This window comes from Rhinatrema bivittatum, chromosome 7, assembly GCF_901001135.1.
Source record: "Rhinatrema bivittatum chromosome 7, aRhiBiv1.1, whole genome shotgun sequence".
In the NCBI taxonomy this organism is placed as follows: domain Eukaryota; kingdom Metazoa; phylum Chordata; class Amphibia; order Gymnophiona; family Rhinatrematidae; genus Rhinatrema; species Rhinatrema bivittatum.
In genome coordinates this window covers 309,795,330-309,809,942 of record NC_042621.1, presented here as the reverse complement: position 1 = coordinate 309,809,942, position 14,613 = coordinate 309,795,330, and the positions used below count along the sequence as shown (strand labels likewise).

Genomic DNA, 14,613 nt, shown 5'->3' with positions numbered 1-14,613 from the left:
AATTCCTCCAATTCCTTTGGAGCCTAGACCGGGTCCTTCAGGTATCCAACCACCCTGTCCCCCTCTAGTTCCTAGAAGGATGGGTGCAGATCCTTATGATACCTGGGGTGATGATACATCAACAGACACCGATAATTTACCTTCACCACCTTCACCCACTGAGAGTAGAAAGCGTTCTCCCCCAGAGGACTTTTCCTTTATAAATTTTGAGAAGGAAATGTCTGAATTGGTTCCCTTCCAATTACAGACGGAACAGGATGATAGGCACCAGATGATGGAGTTGCTCCAATTCTTGGATGCCCCTAAGGTAATCACCTCTATTCCCATTCATCATGTCCTTCTCAATCTCCTCAAGAAGAACTGGGAACATCCTGGATCAATTGCTCCAGTACACAGGAAAGCTGACACTACCTATTTGGTACAGTCAGCCCCAGGTTTTCAAAAATCACAGCTTGATCACCACTCGGTCGTGGTAGAGTCTGCATAAAAGAGGGTGAAGAGGTCAAAGCCTCACTCTTCTGTTCCTCCTGGAAAGGAACAGACGTTCCTAGATAACATTGGTTGCCGAGTATTCCAAGGAGCCATGCTCATCTCCTGAATTGCCGCCTATCAGCTTTACATGACCCAATATAACAGGGTCATTTTCAAGCAGATACAGGACTTCTCAGACTCCCTGCTTCAGCAATTTCAAGAACAATTACAAACCCTAATAAACAAGGGTCTTGAGGCAGGCATCTTATGACATTTTTGACACCTCTACCAGAGTGTCTGCAGCTGCTATTTCAGCGAGACGATGGGCCTGGCTCAAGTCTTCTGACCTACACCCAGAAGTACAAGACAGGTTATCCGACCTGCCTTGTGTCGGAGATAATCTGTTTGGTGAAGAGATTCAACGGACAGTGGCAGAATTAAAGGATCATCATGAGACCCTAAGACAGCTCTCTTTGATGCCTTCCGACTTCTCCTCAAAACAGCCCTTTAGAAAAGACTCTAAGAAGTCTTTCTTCCGCCTGAAGAAGTCTTACCTGCCACCAACCAGATCACATGCAACGAGACCCTATCAAAAGCCGCAGTCTTGTCAAGCCTGTTAATAAAAACCACAGACAGCTCCTCAACCAGGACCTGCTTCCGGTTTTTGACTTCTACGTAGAGAGCAGCAGCCAGATTCCTCTGTCGCACATACCAGTGGGAGGTCGATTGTGCCACTTCCGGATTATGTGGCATTCAATCACATCCGACCAATGGGTATTGGCAATCATTGCTCAGGGTTACCATCTCAACTTTCTCGCCCTGCCACCAGACTCCCCACCTCTACAGACTTGGAGAACTTCCGAACACTCCATTCTTCTGGCTCAAGAGGTTTCCCTTCTTCTCCTGTCAAGAGCAATAGAACCAGTGCCATACTCTCAGCAAGGCCTAGGGTTCTATTCCCGGCACTTCCTAATCCCCAAAAGATTGGGAGGCGTTCGTCCTATTCTGGACCTACGGGCCCTCAACAAGTACCTCCAGTGAGAAAAGTTCAAGATGGTCACCTTGGGATCACTTCTACCTCTTCTACAAAGAGGAGACTGGCTCTGCTCTCTGGATGTCCAGGATGCATACACCCACATTGCGATAAGTCCAGCTCATCGCAAATATCTGAGGTTTCTAGTAGGCCCCAAGCACTATCAATACCAAGTGCTTCCATTTGGCCTAGCGTCTGCACCACGTGTCTTTACAAAATGCCTCGTAGTCGTCGCAGCCTTCCTCAGGACACAAGGTGTTCACATCTACCCCTATCTGGACGACTGGTTAATCAGGGCTCCCACTCAGCAAGCTGCTCTGTCGTCCCTCAATCTAACCTTACACACTCTAATTTCGTTAGGATTTCTCGTCAATTACGACAAATCCTACTTAGTCCCATCTCAAACCTTGTCGTTCATTGGGGCAGACTTGGACACCTTACAGGCAAAAGTTTTCCTGCCTTGACAATGAGCACTGACTCTTATATCTCTGGCTCACCAGCTGCAGTCTCAGCACTCTGTGACTGCACGCCAATTTCTTGTCCTCCTGGGACACATGGCATCCTCAGTCCATGTCACACCAATGGCCCGCTTGGCCATGAGACTCATGCACTGGACTCTGAGGTCTCAATGGACTCAATGGACTCTGAGGTCTCAATGGACTCAAGGTCTCAATGGACTCAGCCTCTGTCGACCGTTGTCCACATCACTGACTCACTCCATCTGTCTCTCACCTGGTGGAAAGATCAGACCAATCTCCTCCAGGGATTGCCCTTCCAGGTTCCAAATCCTCAAATCACTCTCACCACCGATGCTTCCAACCTCAGTTGGGGAGCCCACGTGGCCAATCTGCAGACACAAGGACATTGGTCTCCAGAGGAAGCCAAACACCAAATAAATTTCCTGGAACTTCGAGCAATCCGATATGCTCTCAGGGCTTTTCAGGATCGCCTCTCAAATCAAGTCATCCTGATTCAGACGGGCAACCAGGTGGCAATGTGGTACATCAACAAGCAGGGAGGCTCAGGCTCCTTCCTTCTGTGTCAGGAAGCTGTGTTTAAAAAAGGATTGGATAAGTTCTTGGAGGAGAAGTCCATTACCTGCTATTAAGTTCACTTAGAGAATAGCCACTGCCATTAGTAATGGTAACATGGAATAGACTTAGTTTTTGGGTACTTGCCAGGTTCTTATGGCCTGGATTGGCCACTGTTGGAAGCAGGATGCTGGGCTTGATGGACCCTTGGTCTGACCCAGTATGGCATTTTCTTATGTTCTTATGTTCAGATTTGGGAGGAAGCTCTCTCCTGTTCGATGTACCTCAGGGCCACCTGGTTACTGGAAGTGGACAATGTGTTGGTAGACAAGCTGAGTTGCGTCTTTTAACCACACGAGTGATCTCTCAACCCCTCTGTAGCGAACGCCATCTTTCAACAATGGGGATATCCTCAGATAGACCTCTTTGCGTTCCCACAAAACCGCAAAGTGGAGAACTACTGTTCTCTCATTCGCAGCAAACTCTCTCAACCCAGAGACGCATTCTCCCTCTCATGGGCAACCAGTCTGCTCTACGCATTCCCTCCACTTCCTCTTCTGTCGAAGACTCTCGTGAAGTTATGTCAGGACAAGGGAACCATGATCCTGATAGCACCTCACTGGCTGCGCCAAGTGTGGTTTCCAATACTGCAGGATCTCTCCATCCGCAGGCACATTCCCTTGGGAAAGGACCTGCTTCTGATCACTCAGAACGACGGGAGCCTACGCCATCCCAATCTTTAAGCCTTGTCCCTGACGGCATGGATGTTGAAAGGTTAATCCTTCAACCACTTAACCTTTCTGAACCAGTTTCCCGCGTCTTGATTGCTTCATGGAAGCCTTCCACGAGAAAAGCTTACTCTTACAAATGGAACAGGTTTAAGTCATGGTGCTCCTCTCAGTCCCTTGACCCCTTTACCTGTCCAGTTACCAAGTTTTTAGATTATCTCTGGCACTTATCAGAGTCAGGTCTAAAAACCTCTTCCATCAGAATGCATGTCAGTGTGGTAGCCGCCTTCCATAAATGTGTTGGGGATGTCCCTATATCAGTACAACCCCTTGTAACACGCATTTTGAAGGGCTTGCTCCATATTAAGCCTCCACTACGTCCTCTGGCCCCTTCTTGGGACCTTAATCTGGTTCTGGGTCGGCTCATGAAACCACCATTCGAGCCTCTTCACTCTTATGACCTTCGATATCTCACATGGAAAGTGATTTTCCTTTTGGATATCACTTCAGCTCACAGAGTTAAATGAATTGCAGGCTCTAGTTACCTATCCGCCTTACACTAAACTTCTGTAGGATCGGGCAGTACTCCGCACTCACCCGAAATTCTTACGTAAGGTAGCTTCGGATTTTCATCTCAATCAATCCATTATACTACCTTCCTTTTTTCCCAGGCCCCATGCCAACCCAGGAGAACAGGCTCTGCATACCCTTGACTGCAAACGGGCTCTAGTGTTCTACCTAGACCGTACAGCTCCCCATAGGGAAAACACTCAATTGTTCGTCTCTTTCCACCCTAACAAATTGGGGAAGCCTGTGGGTAAGCAGACTCTTTCCTCCTGGTTGGCGGACTGCATATCCTTTTGCTATCAGCAAGCAGGTATTCCTTTTCACGACCGTGTTAAAGCACACTCTGTGAGGGCCATGGCGACTTCAGTAGCACACCTACGATCGGTGCCGCTTCCTGACATTTGCAGGGCTGCTACCTGGAGCTCTCTCCACACCTTTGCAGCCCACTATTGCTTGGACAAAGCCGGAAGACAAGATTCCATCTTCGGCCAATCTGTCCTGCGTAACCTATTTACAACGTGAAGTACCCACACCCTTCCGCCTGCCCGGTGGGGTTCAGGATGCCCTCGGCCAAATTCCACCCCAGTTGTTGTGCCTGTTGCATGTCTTTGGGTACATTTGGTGCATATTCGGACATCCTCAGCTTGGTACTCACCCATATGTGAGGACTACCATCCTGCTTGTCCTGTGAGAAAGCAAATGTTGCTTACCTGTAACAGGTGTTCTCACAGGACAAGCAGGATGTTAGTCCTCACGAAACCGCCCGCAGCCCCGCGCTGTTGGGTTCGTAACGTTTTGTTATTTTATTTTTCGGCACTGCCTGTAGCTTTCAAATAAGACTGAAGGGGGACCCCTGCTGGCTGCGGGGTTGGTGCTATGCTGGGCATGCCCAGTAGGGACCAGTCAAAGTTCTGGAAACTTTGACAGAAGTTTTCCGTGATTTGGCTGCATCCTGATGATGTCACCCATATGTGAGGACTAACATCCTGCTGTCCTGTGAGAACACCTGTTACAGGTAAGCAACATTTGCTTATTCACTGATAATTTTTATAGATTTTGTCAAGTTACTATATATTTTATAGAAGTGCACATATTCCAATGCAATGTATATTACCAAAGTAATTAAAGATTGTGTTTCATTTATCTATCCACAGTTTCTCCAAGAATGACCGTTTTCATTGGTATGTCAGTACTGGTTCTCTCACATTTCATTTATTTGCATGGGAGGTGATGGGGTGCATAAACCCATCCTGGAAAGAGCTAGGAAAGGGTTAAATAAGCATCTGAGAGAGGAATTTGAGACCCAGGGCTCAGTGAGTCGCATAACGGTAAAGAAGATCAAATTTGGCTGGTCCTACAGACTTAAAGGATTCATGGGATGGGATTCTGGGAGAAGGTGGGCCCGAGCACCACACCGCCTGCTCCATGGGTGGAGTACATCTCCGGTCAAGAGGAGTGTGGATGGTATGTAATCCAAGAGGAAGACTTGGGGTTTTGGCTACAACTGTCAAGTAAGAATTTGGTTCACAGTTGTATAATTTGTAAAGCCAGCTGAATGTACTTTTGTATATGGTTTGCTTAAGAACCTGACTCCCCAAAATAAAGAACTTTTTGCAATCACGTAAAAAAAATCTAAACTTCCTTCATTCCAAAGAGAATTATGTCTTTGCTGGTTTCCAAACATAAACTCAGTAGATAGGACTTCAAGATATACAGGATTCTACCAACTAAGCGCATCTTTGATGGTACAAAATGTATCCCAGTGATGAGAGATTAGAAGGAATTCAAGCAATATTTTCTGGCAATTATTGTTGTGGCGCGCTAGGAGAGCGATCCCACTCCTGGGAGATGTGTGCCCTTGGGCCACGGCTCGACCCCAGAGGGCTCTGAAGAGGTGCCGCGGGAGGCGTGGCATGCCCGAGCATGGGCTGGACAGGAGCAGGGCTGGAGTGACATGGAAGACAGGCCCTCCTCTGGACCTGCACGCTTCGGAAGACCCAACAACGCAATGTTGGTCTTGTGAACAGTCCTCCGACCGTTCCCAGCCCTTTCGGACCTGCCGCAGGGTACGGCATGAAGCGGCAGGCCGGATGGAGGCCAGGACAGCGATGACTGGAACATAGATTCAGACGAGACTCAGGAACATGGTACTGGAAGTGCAGACGTAGACTCAGGAACGTGGTACTGGAAGTGCAGACGTAGACTCAGGAACGTGGTACTGGACGAAGAGACGTGGACTCAGGAACGAGGTATGATGCATACAGGAGACTCAAGGGCGAGGTACGAGACTGGCAACATGAAGCGCCCTACACAGCCCACCCGTGGGGCTGGTCACGGACCACGACAGGGGTTGCCGCTGGATACCAGGCTTTCAGCAGGTTCAGGAACAAGGTAAGGCATTCTCACGGACTTAGAAACGAGGTGCATGGCTTGCATCACGAAGCGCCCTGTTCAGCCCGCCCCGAGGGCTGGTCACGGACCTCAACATGGCTTGCCGCGAGGCACCAGGACATTTTGAAGATACAGAAACGAAGTGCTAGCTTTCAGGAGAGTCAGGAACAAGGTAAGGCTTTCTCACGGACATAGAAACGAGGTGCATGGCTTGCATCACGAAGCGCCCTACTCAGCCCCACCCGTGGGGCTGGTCACGGACCACGACATGGCTTGCCGCGAGGCACCAGGACACTTTGAAGATACAGGAACGAAGTGCTAGCTTTCAGGAGATTCAGGAACAAGGTAAATACTTCTCAGAGATTCAGAAATGAGGTACATGGCTTGCATCACGAAGTGCCCTACTCAGCCCGCCCCGAGGGCTGGTCACGGACCACAACATGGCTTGCCGCGAGGTACCAGGACATTAACCAATGCAGGAACAAGGTGCTAGCTTACAGGAGATTCAAGAACAAGGTACTTAGCTTTCAGGCGAATACAGGAACAAGGTTTGCATCATCTGGGCTGGAAACATCAGGAGAGGAACATCAGGACTGGAACAACTGTACAAGGAGCTCCGACAGAGAACATGAAACACGGGACCTTGCAGAAGTGCTGGAACACGGACGACTTCCTGGAGCGAAGGATCTTAGGAGTGACCAACTCCTTGCGAAGGCAAAGACAGACTGAAAGCTGAGCTGTTGCCAGAGGATGTGGTTAGTGCAGTTAGTGTAGCTGGGTTTAAAAAAGGTTTGGATAAGTTCTTGGAGGAGAAGTCCATTAATGGCTATTAATCAAGTTGACTTAGGGAATAGCCACTGCTATTAATTGCATCAGTGGCATGGGATCTTCTTAGTGTTTGGGTAATTGCCAGGTTCTTATGGCCTGGTTTGGCCTCTGTTGGAAACAGGATGCTGGGCTTGATGGACCCTTGGTCTGACCCAGTATGGCAGGTTCTTATGTTCTTATGTTCTTATGTTCTTATGTTCTTAAAAATAAAAAATCACAGAGGACTTCCCATTCAATAAGTTTTGCTTCTCTAAGCTTCTTCAGGAGAGGGTCCACTGTATATGCATTTCACAGTATTGAAGACCAGTGGAAAAATTAAACAAATTGTTTATGTATTTTTGTTATTTGGATTAATAAAAATATATTACGTACGTTTTGGTATAATTTTCAAAGGATATGCACATTCCCTTTGAAAATTGATGTACCTTGTGCACATATTTGCCATCTAATTTATGGCTGCTACTCAGAAATGACCCCCAAACTTGTAAATTATGTGGCAATTTTAACGTAAACATTTTCAGGCCAATGCAATACCATACGCTCAGGCTAGCGCACAGGTTAACCCACGGTTGAATGCACGTTTTGGAGGCACGTTCATAACCCCTTATGCAATAAAGGGGTTAGCTCGTCCAAAACGTGCATAGCTAATAGCGCTCATCAGATGTAAGTGCCATGTTGATGAGGCTATTAGCTAGCACCCTCTTATGTAAAAAATAAATGTGCACCTGACACGCACAGTTTAACCCTCGAAAAATTAACACCAGTCCCGGAGCTGGCGTTGTCTTGAGGAGCCCCAATATTTTAACAGAAAAGCAGAAAATTCTGCTTTTCTGTCGTTTCTCTGACTTAATATCCTGGCGCTAGGGATGCACAATTTCCCCATGCGCCTCCTTTCTAATGCAGCAGCACTTTAGCGTACTGAATCACGTGCCCAGGAGAGGTGGATGTGCGCACGTTATTTTTTGTGCACCCATATTGCATTGGCCTGTTTTACGCTGGATTTGAATGAGAAGCAACATGAGAGGTTTGTCTTTGAAAATTAGTGTAAAATCTGTGTACTAAGAGGGGCAGTGCGTTAAATGTGGCTGTGTTCTCTGCACCTGCTCTTTTCTGCGGGTGACCAAGAGGGGTGAACTAGCACAGACCCTTGTGAAAAGTCATGGGCGTGTCCTGTTTTCTTCCTCTGACCTAACCCTGCCTCTGCGAGAGCCTCCTCATAGCTGAAAGAAGGAGCCTTTACACAAGATGTTTTACCCAGGTTAATGGCTTGGAACATTGTGGTCCTCCTGCGTGACTTCTAAGCCCCCCCCCCGTTGCTGGTGCTTTCAGAGATGAGGCAGAGCCGTGATCTGAACCTCTTTCAGAATTCTTATCTGCTTAACAGATTGGGAAAGTGTCTGGGTTTTCAGGAAAGAGAGAGAAATATGTAATGGAGGGAGGAAGAGAGAGGTTCTAGACCATAGGGAGGAAAGAAGATGGGGGAGACCCAGACAAAAGAGAGGGAGGAGGAGGGAGGGGTCCCAGACAAAAAGGAGGTAGGAGAATGGGGGGGGGGGGGGTCAGATAAAAGGAAGGGGAGGTGCAGCTCCCACAGGCAGGTGACTGTTACTAACACACCCTACTATCTCCATATATTTGTATAATTGTCAGGACTCCCAGATTTGCAAAAGAAGAATGCTTGAAGGAAATCACATTTCTAGATATTGCTGAGACAGTCAGCAGGGGTCCAGAGCCCAGCTGAGCTGCTCCACCAGTGGGCTGGGCTCACAGGCCCTGCCACAGACTGCAGAATTACTGCTTATGATTGGTTATGACTGGCTCTCATTTTATGTGTAGTGACGGGCAGGCCTGACACAGCAGTCTCTCCTTCTTTCCGTAATTGACCTATTTGTTTTGTTTGTGACTTCAGGGCCTCAGCTGCAGCTACGTTTGGCGGACGGTGGGAGCAGCTGTGCAGGGCGTGTTGAGATTTACTACGCTGGAGCCTGGGGGACGGTGTGTGACGATGGCTGGGATGAGAATGATGCCGAGGTGGTGTGCAGACAGCTGGGCTGTGGAGCAGCTCTTTCTGCCCTGAAAGAAGCCTATTTTGGGGAGGGAGATGGGAATATCCTGCTGGATGAGATCCGATGTGCAGGCAATGAATCGTTCATCTGGCAGTGCCCACACAATGAGTGGAACCAGCATAGCTGCGAACATTACGAAGTTGCTGGCGTGGTCTGCTCAGGTACATTTGGATTTCTTTTATAAATCAAATGCTCACATCACTGGAGGAGGTTTCAGCCATTGGGGGACTCGGCTCGACTCTCAAAATTTGCCCTGCACCGTGTGCCACAGGAAGCATCCGTGCACAGCAGAGCCACAGCCGGTGCCATTTCACACACTGGCTTGCTTTTCACTAGAATGATATTTTCTGTGTTGAGGAATAGAAGATTTGCATTTTTATCATGAAATCATCACTTTTATAGTTCCCTCCTTGCGTTCCCAACAAAGCTGATGCTCTCATAGTTGGCTTTGTAATATTTCTGAGAAATTGTTGGATGTCACCTCGGTTCCATACTGTGTTGGACAGAAGGGGCCATCATGCATCCCATGAGCCTCCCAGCTATCTCCAATGGGGGAGGTTCTGCTTCGAGGCCCTTAAGGCTGTGGATCCTCTCTTTACCTCCAATAATGAAACACATAAACTGCAGTTGGGTTCATTCCAAAAATAAGTGTATTGAGGTACTTGTAGTAATGATTTGACAAAATGTACACCTTCTAGTAACATCCATAGCAGATCAAAAACTGCCGCCAGTGACAGAAATCCTCTCCCTCCCAGCTCCTCCCTGGCTGAAGGACTCCCTTTGTTTTGTACCTGAATCAAGCTGCAGATTTCTCCTTTTCCTCTGAAATTCCTGGAATATGAAGGGCAGATCCTCTGCACCTGAATTCTTATAGTACACCTGGTACAGGAAGTCTCTGCTGCCGCTCCTCAGCTGCAGAACACGCACCCTCTTCAATTTGCATTGATCCAGAGAGTGTTGTCCACTTCTTCACCAATTCACAAATTTAGGTGACTCCCAAAAGAGCAAGAAACCTGGGATATGCTCCTTATGGCAGCTCCAAGCTCAACTCCCTCTCAGGAGATCCAGGGACTTGGACCGTGAGCCCCAGATCCCACACCAGAGGGAGCCAGAAGGAGAGTGAAACTTCTGGACTCCTGCACCATAATCATTGTCCAAAGCCTTGGGGAGTATCTAAGAGACCACTCCTCCTCCTCGTCCTCTTCCCATGCAGGTTTTTGGGGTTACGCGCGTTTTTGGGGTTACGCATGTAAGTTACGCGTAACCCTTTGAAAATCTGCCCCATTCTGTTTGCGTTTTTGATCACCACAGCACACTGAACTCATGATTGCAATGTGTTATCCACTATGATGCCTAGATCTCTTTCCTGAGTTCCACATAACTCCTAATGTGGAACGTAACATCATGTAACCCCAGCAAGGGTTATTTTTCCCTATATGCATCACCTTGCACTTGTCCACATTAAATTTCATCTGCCATTTGGATGCCCAATCTTCCAGTCTCACAAGGTCTTCCTGCAATTTATCACAATATGCTTGTGATTTAACTACTCTGCATAATTTTGTGTCATCTGCAAATTTAAGCACCTCACTCGTCGTGTCCCTTTCCAGATCATTTATATATATATTAAAAAGCACTGGTCCTGGTACTGGTTCCTGAGGCACTCCACTGTTTACCTTTTTCCACTGTGAAAACTGACCATTTAATCCTACTCTCTGTTTCCTGTCTTTTAGCCAGTTTGCAATCCACAAAAAGATATTGCCTCCTATTCTATGACTTTTTAGTATTCTTAGAAGCCTCTCTATTATGTCGAATGCCTTCTGAAAATCCAAATACACCACATCTACTGGTTCATCTATGTCCACATGTTTATTTCCCCCTTCATGAAATGTAGGAGATTTGTGAGGCAAGACTTGCCCTGGGTAAAGCCATGCTGACTTTGTTCCATTAAACCATGTCTTTCTATATGTTCTGTGATTTTGATGTTTAGAACACTTTCCACTATTTTTCCTGGCACTGAAGTCAGGCTAACCGGTCTGTAGTTTCCCGGATCGCCCCTGGAGCCTTTTTTAAATATCAGGGTAACATTGACCACCCTCTAGTCTTTAGGAACTATGGATGATTTTGATAATAGGTTACAAATTTTTACTAATAGGTCTGAAATTGTTGAGTTCTTTCAGAACTCTGGGGTGTATACCATCCGGTCCATGCGATTTACTGCTCTTCAGTTTGTCAATCTGGCCTACTACATCTTCCATTTTCACCATAATTTGGTTCAGTTCATCTGAATCTTCACCCTTGAAAACTGTCTCCGGAACGGGTATCTCCGCAACATCCTTTTCAGTAAAAACCAAAGCAAATAATTTGTCTAGTCTTTCTGCAGTGGCCTTATCTTCTTTAAGTGCCCCTTTAACCTCCTCAATCATCTAACAGTCCGACCAGCTCCTTCACAGGCTTTCTACTAAGGATGTATTTTAAAAAGTTTTTATTATGAGATTTTGCCTCTATGGCCAACTTCTTTTCAAATTCTCTCTTAGCCTGTCTTATCAATGTCTTACATTTAACTTGCCACTGCTTATGCATTATCCTATTTTCTTCTGTTGGATCCTTCTTCCAATTTTTGAGTAAAGGTCTTTTGGCTAAAATAGCTTCTTTCACCTCATCTTTTAACCATGCTGGCAATTGTTTGGCCTTCCTTCCTACCTTTCTTAATGTGTAGAATACATCTGGACTGCGCTTCTATGATTGTATTTTTAAACAATGATGTTGCACACTCTTTACCTTTGTAACTGCACCTTTCAGTTTTTTTTGTTTTGTTTTTTTTTAACTATTTTCCTCATTTTTGTTTAAAGTTTCTCTTTTGAAAGTTTAGTACTAGAGCCATGGATTTGCTTTCTTTCCCCCTTCCAGTCATTAAATCAAATTTGATCATATTATGATCACTATTGCCAAGCTGCGCTACCATCGTTACCTCTCTCACTAAATCCCGTGCTCCACTGAGAATTAGATCTAAAATTGCTCCCTCTCTCGTCGGTTCCTGAACCAATTGCTCCATAAAGCTATCATTTATTCCAGCCAGGAACGTTATCTCTCTAGCGTGACCCGATGATACATTTACCCAGTCAATATTGGGGTGATTGAAGTCTCCCATTATTACTGCACTACCAATTTGGTTAGCTTCCCTAATTTCTCTTAGCATTTCACTGTCCGTCTCACCATTTTGACCAGGTGGACGGTAGTATACTCCTATCACTGTAGTCTTCCCTGACACACAAGGGGTTTCTACCCATAAAGATTCGATTTTGCATTTAGTATCATGCAGGACTCTATGCCATCCCGGACATAAAGCACCACACCGCCTCCCGGGTGCTCCTCTCTGTCATTGTGATATAGTTTGTACCCCGGTATAGCACTGTCCCATTGGTTATCCTCTTTCCACCGTCTCTGAGATGCCAATTAAGTCTATGTCATCATTTACTGCTATACATTCTAATTCTCCCATCTTACTTCTTAGACTTCTGGCATTAGCATACAAACATTTCAAAGTGTGTTTTTTGTTTGTATTTACATTCTGCTTTTCAGATGATAGGGATTAACTGGAATCTATTAGCTCAGGTGAGTTTTTAATTGTAGTTTAATTGTTTAATTGTAGTTTAATTGAAGTTCTCCAGAACGTCTTACCCTTCCCACTTGTTCAGTCATATCCTCTTCCCTTTTCCTTCCCCTTCCTTCCCCTTCTACCCTCTCCCTCAGCCCTCCTCCACTCCCTTTTTCTCTACTCCACTTTACCCTTCCCACTTACATCCTCTTCCTTCCATCCCTTCTCATCTTCCCTTTCCTTCCCCTCCCAGCTCTTCAACCCCTTCCCTCTCCCTCAGCCCTCCTCCACTCCCTTTTTCTGTATTCCACAACTTTACCCTCCCCACTTACATCCTCTTCCTTCCCCTCCCACCTCCTCCACAACCCCGTCCCTCTCCCTCAGCCCTCCTCCACTCCCTCTTCTTCTCTCTGGCCCGCCTGACACTTAGATACCGCCGCCGCTGCTCCATGGGAGGTCTCCGGGGGTCTCTCTCTCGTGCGCGCATCTCCACCGGGCTCGTTGCTGGCCCGCCCGACGCTCGGTGATGAGGCGCGTGCGAGAGAGAGACTCCCGGTGACCTCCCATTTCTGTGTCTGTGCCGCCACCGCCGTTTCTCCCCGCGCAAGAGAGGGAGACCCCCCCGGAGACCTCCTGTGCTGCCGCCGCCGCCGTTTCTCCCCGCGCAAGAGAGAGAGACCCCCCCGGAGACCTCCTGTGCTGCTGCCGCTGCTCCTCCTCGCCGTTTCTAAGACAGCCGTCCGCTGGACTCCTCTCTACTGCACATTTGCGGCACGTCGGTCCAAGCCCATTTATATGGTAGATTACAATGGTATAAGGATTGCAACAGCTTAAAGCTGCAATGTAAAGACTGTTCAGTTAGTTCATTAAAATGTTACAGTCTGCTCCATGCTCGCTGACATCCATGTACACCCCCTACACTATAACAGAATTTCTTTGTTATTTATACTGACTGTTCTACGGCCAAGTCCATAAGTAAAGCTCATCAAGGGGCATTGTCTGAATTTTCAGGAAGGCTCCTCACCAATTACAAATGTGGCTTTGTAAATATATACAGTTTGGGAGTAACCTGCATAGTGTGGTAGTGTGTATTTATTTATTTATTTATTTAGAAATGTTTATATACTGCTTTATAAAAATAAATTTTGTCAAAACGGTTTACATAGGATAAAATAAAATTATAAAGTAACAATCAAGGTCAAAATAAATTTAAAATATACATAAAATTAACTCATAGCTAGAACAAGTTCTGGCTTAAAATAAATCAATATTTACTCAAAATAAATGAAACAAAAAGTTGTTGCCATGGGACTTACTGTTGCTGTGGGAAGGAAAGGAGGGTGGGGGGGGGGGGGGGGGGGGGGCATAGGATGAAAATTGATGACATAACTAATGGAGGGGAGGGAAGGAGAGGAGGGTGGGAGTGAAATGAGGAGAATGGAATGAGTAGGGGCTGTAAATGAATTAATAGAGTATGAGGAATGTTATGTTTGATCTTGTGTAAGTGTTTTAAATGCGAGTTGAAACAAATGAGTTTTGAGCGATTTTTTGAAATGAGAAGAGTTTGAAATTGACCGGAGTGGATTTGGGAATGAATTCCAAAGAATGGGACCGGCTACCGAGAAAGCTCTCTTTCTGGTAACATCTAGCCTGGCTTGTTTGGGTGAGGGAATATCTAGGAGGTTTTGAGTGAGTGATCTTAAATGTCGTGCAGGTTTATAAATCCGTAATAAGGAACAGAGCCAAGTAGAGGTTGGATTGAGGATTAAGCTATGGATGGTGGAGAGAATTTTGTATTTTATCCTAAACTTTATGGGGAGCCAGTGTAATGATTGCAGGATCGGAGTGATATGGTTGTGTAAAGGAGTCCTAGTTAGTACACGGGCTGCACTATTTTGGA

The 14,613-nt window shown here is 46.4% G+C and overlaps 1 protein-coding gene across 1 annotated transcript in view; it reads left to right on the top strand.

The window, feature by feature from the left end:
• Window positions 1–14,613, top strand: part of LOC115096249 (deleted in malignant brain tumors 1 protein-like) — a 94,968-nt gene that overhangs the window by 32,184 nt on the left and 48,171 nt on the right. Inside the window, 1 exon segment of the mRNA XM_029610758.1 lies at window positions 8,959–9,276. Coding sequence (XP_029466618.1) covers window positions 8,959–9,276 — 318 coding nt within the window.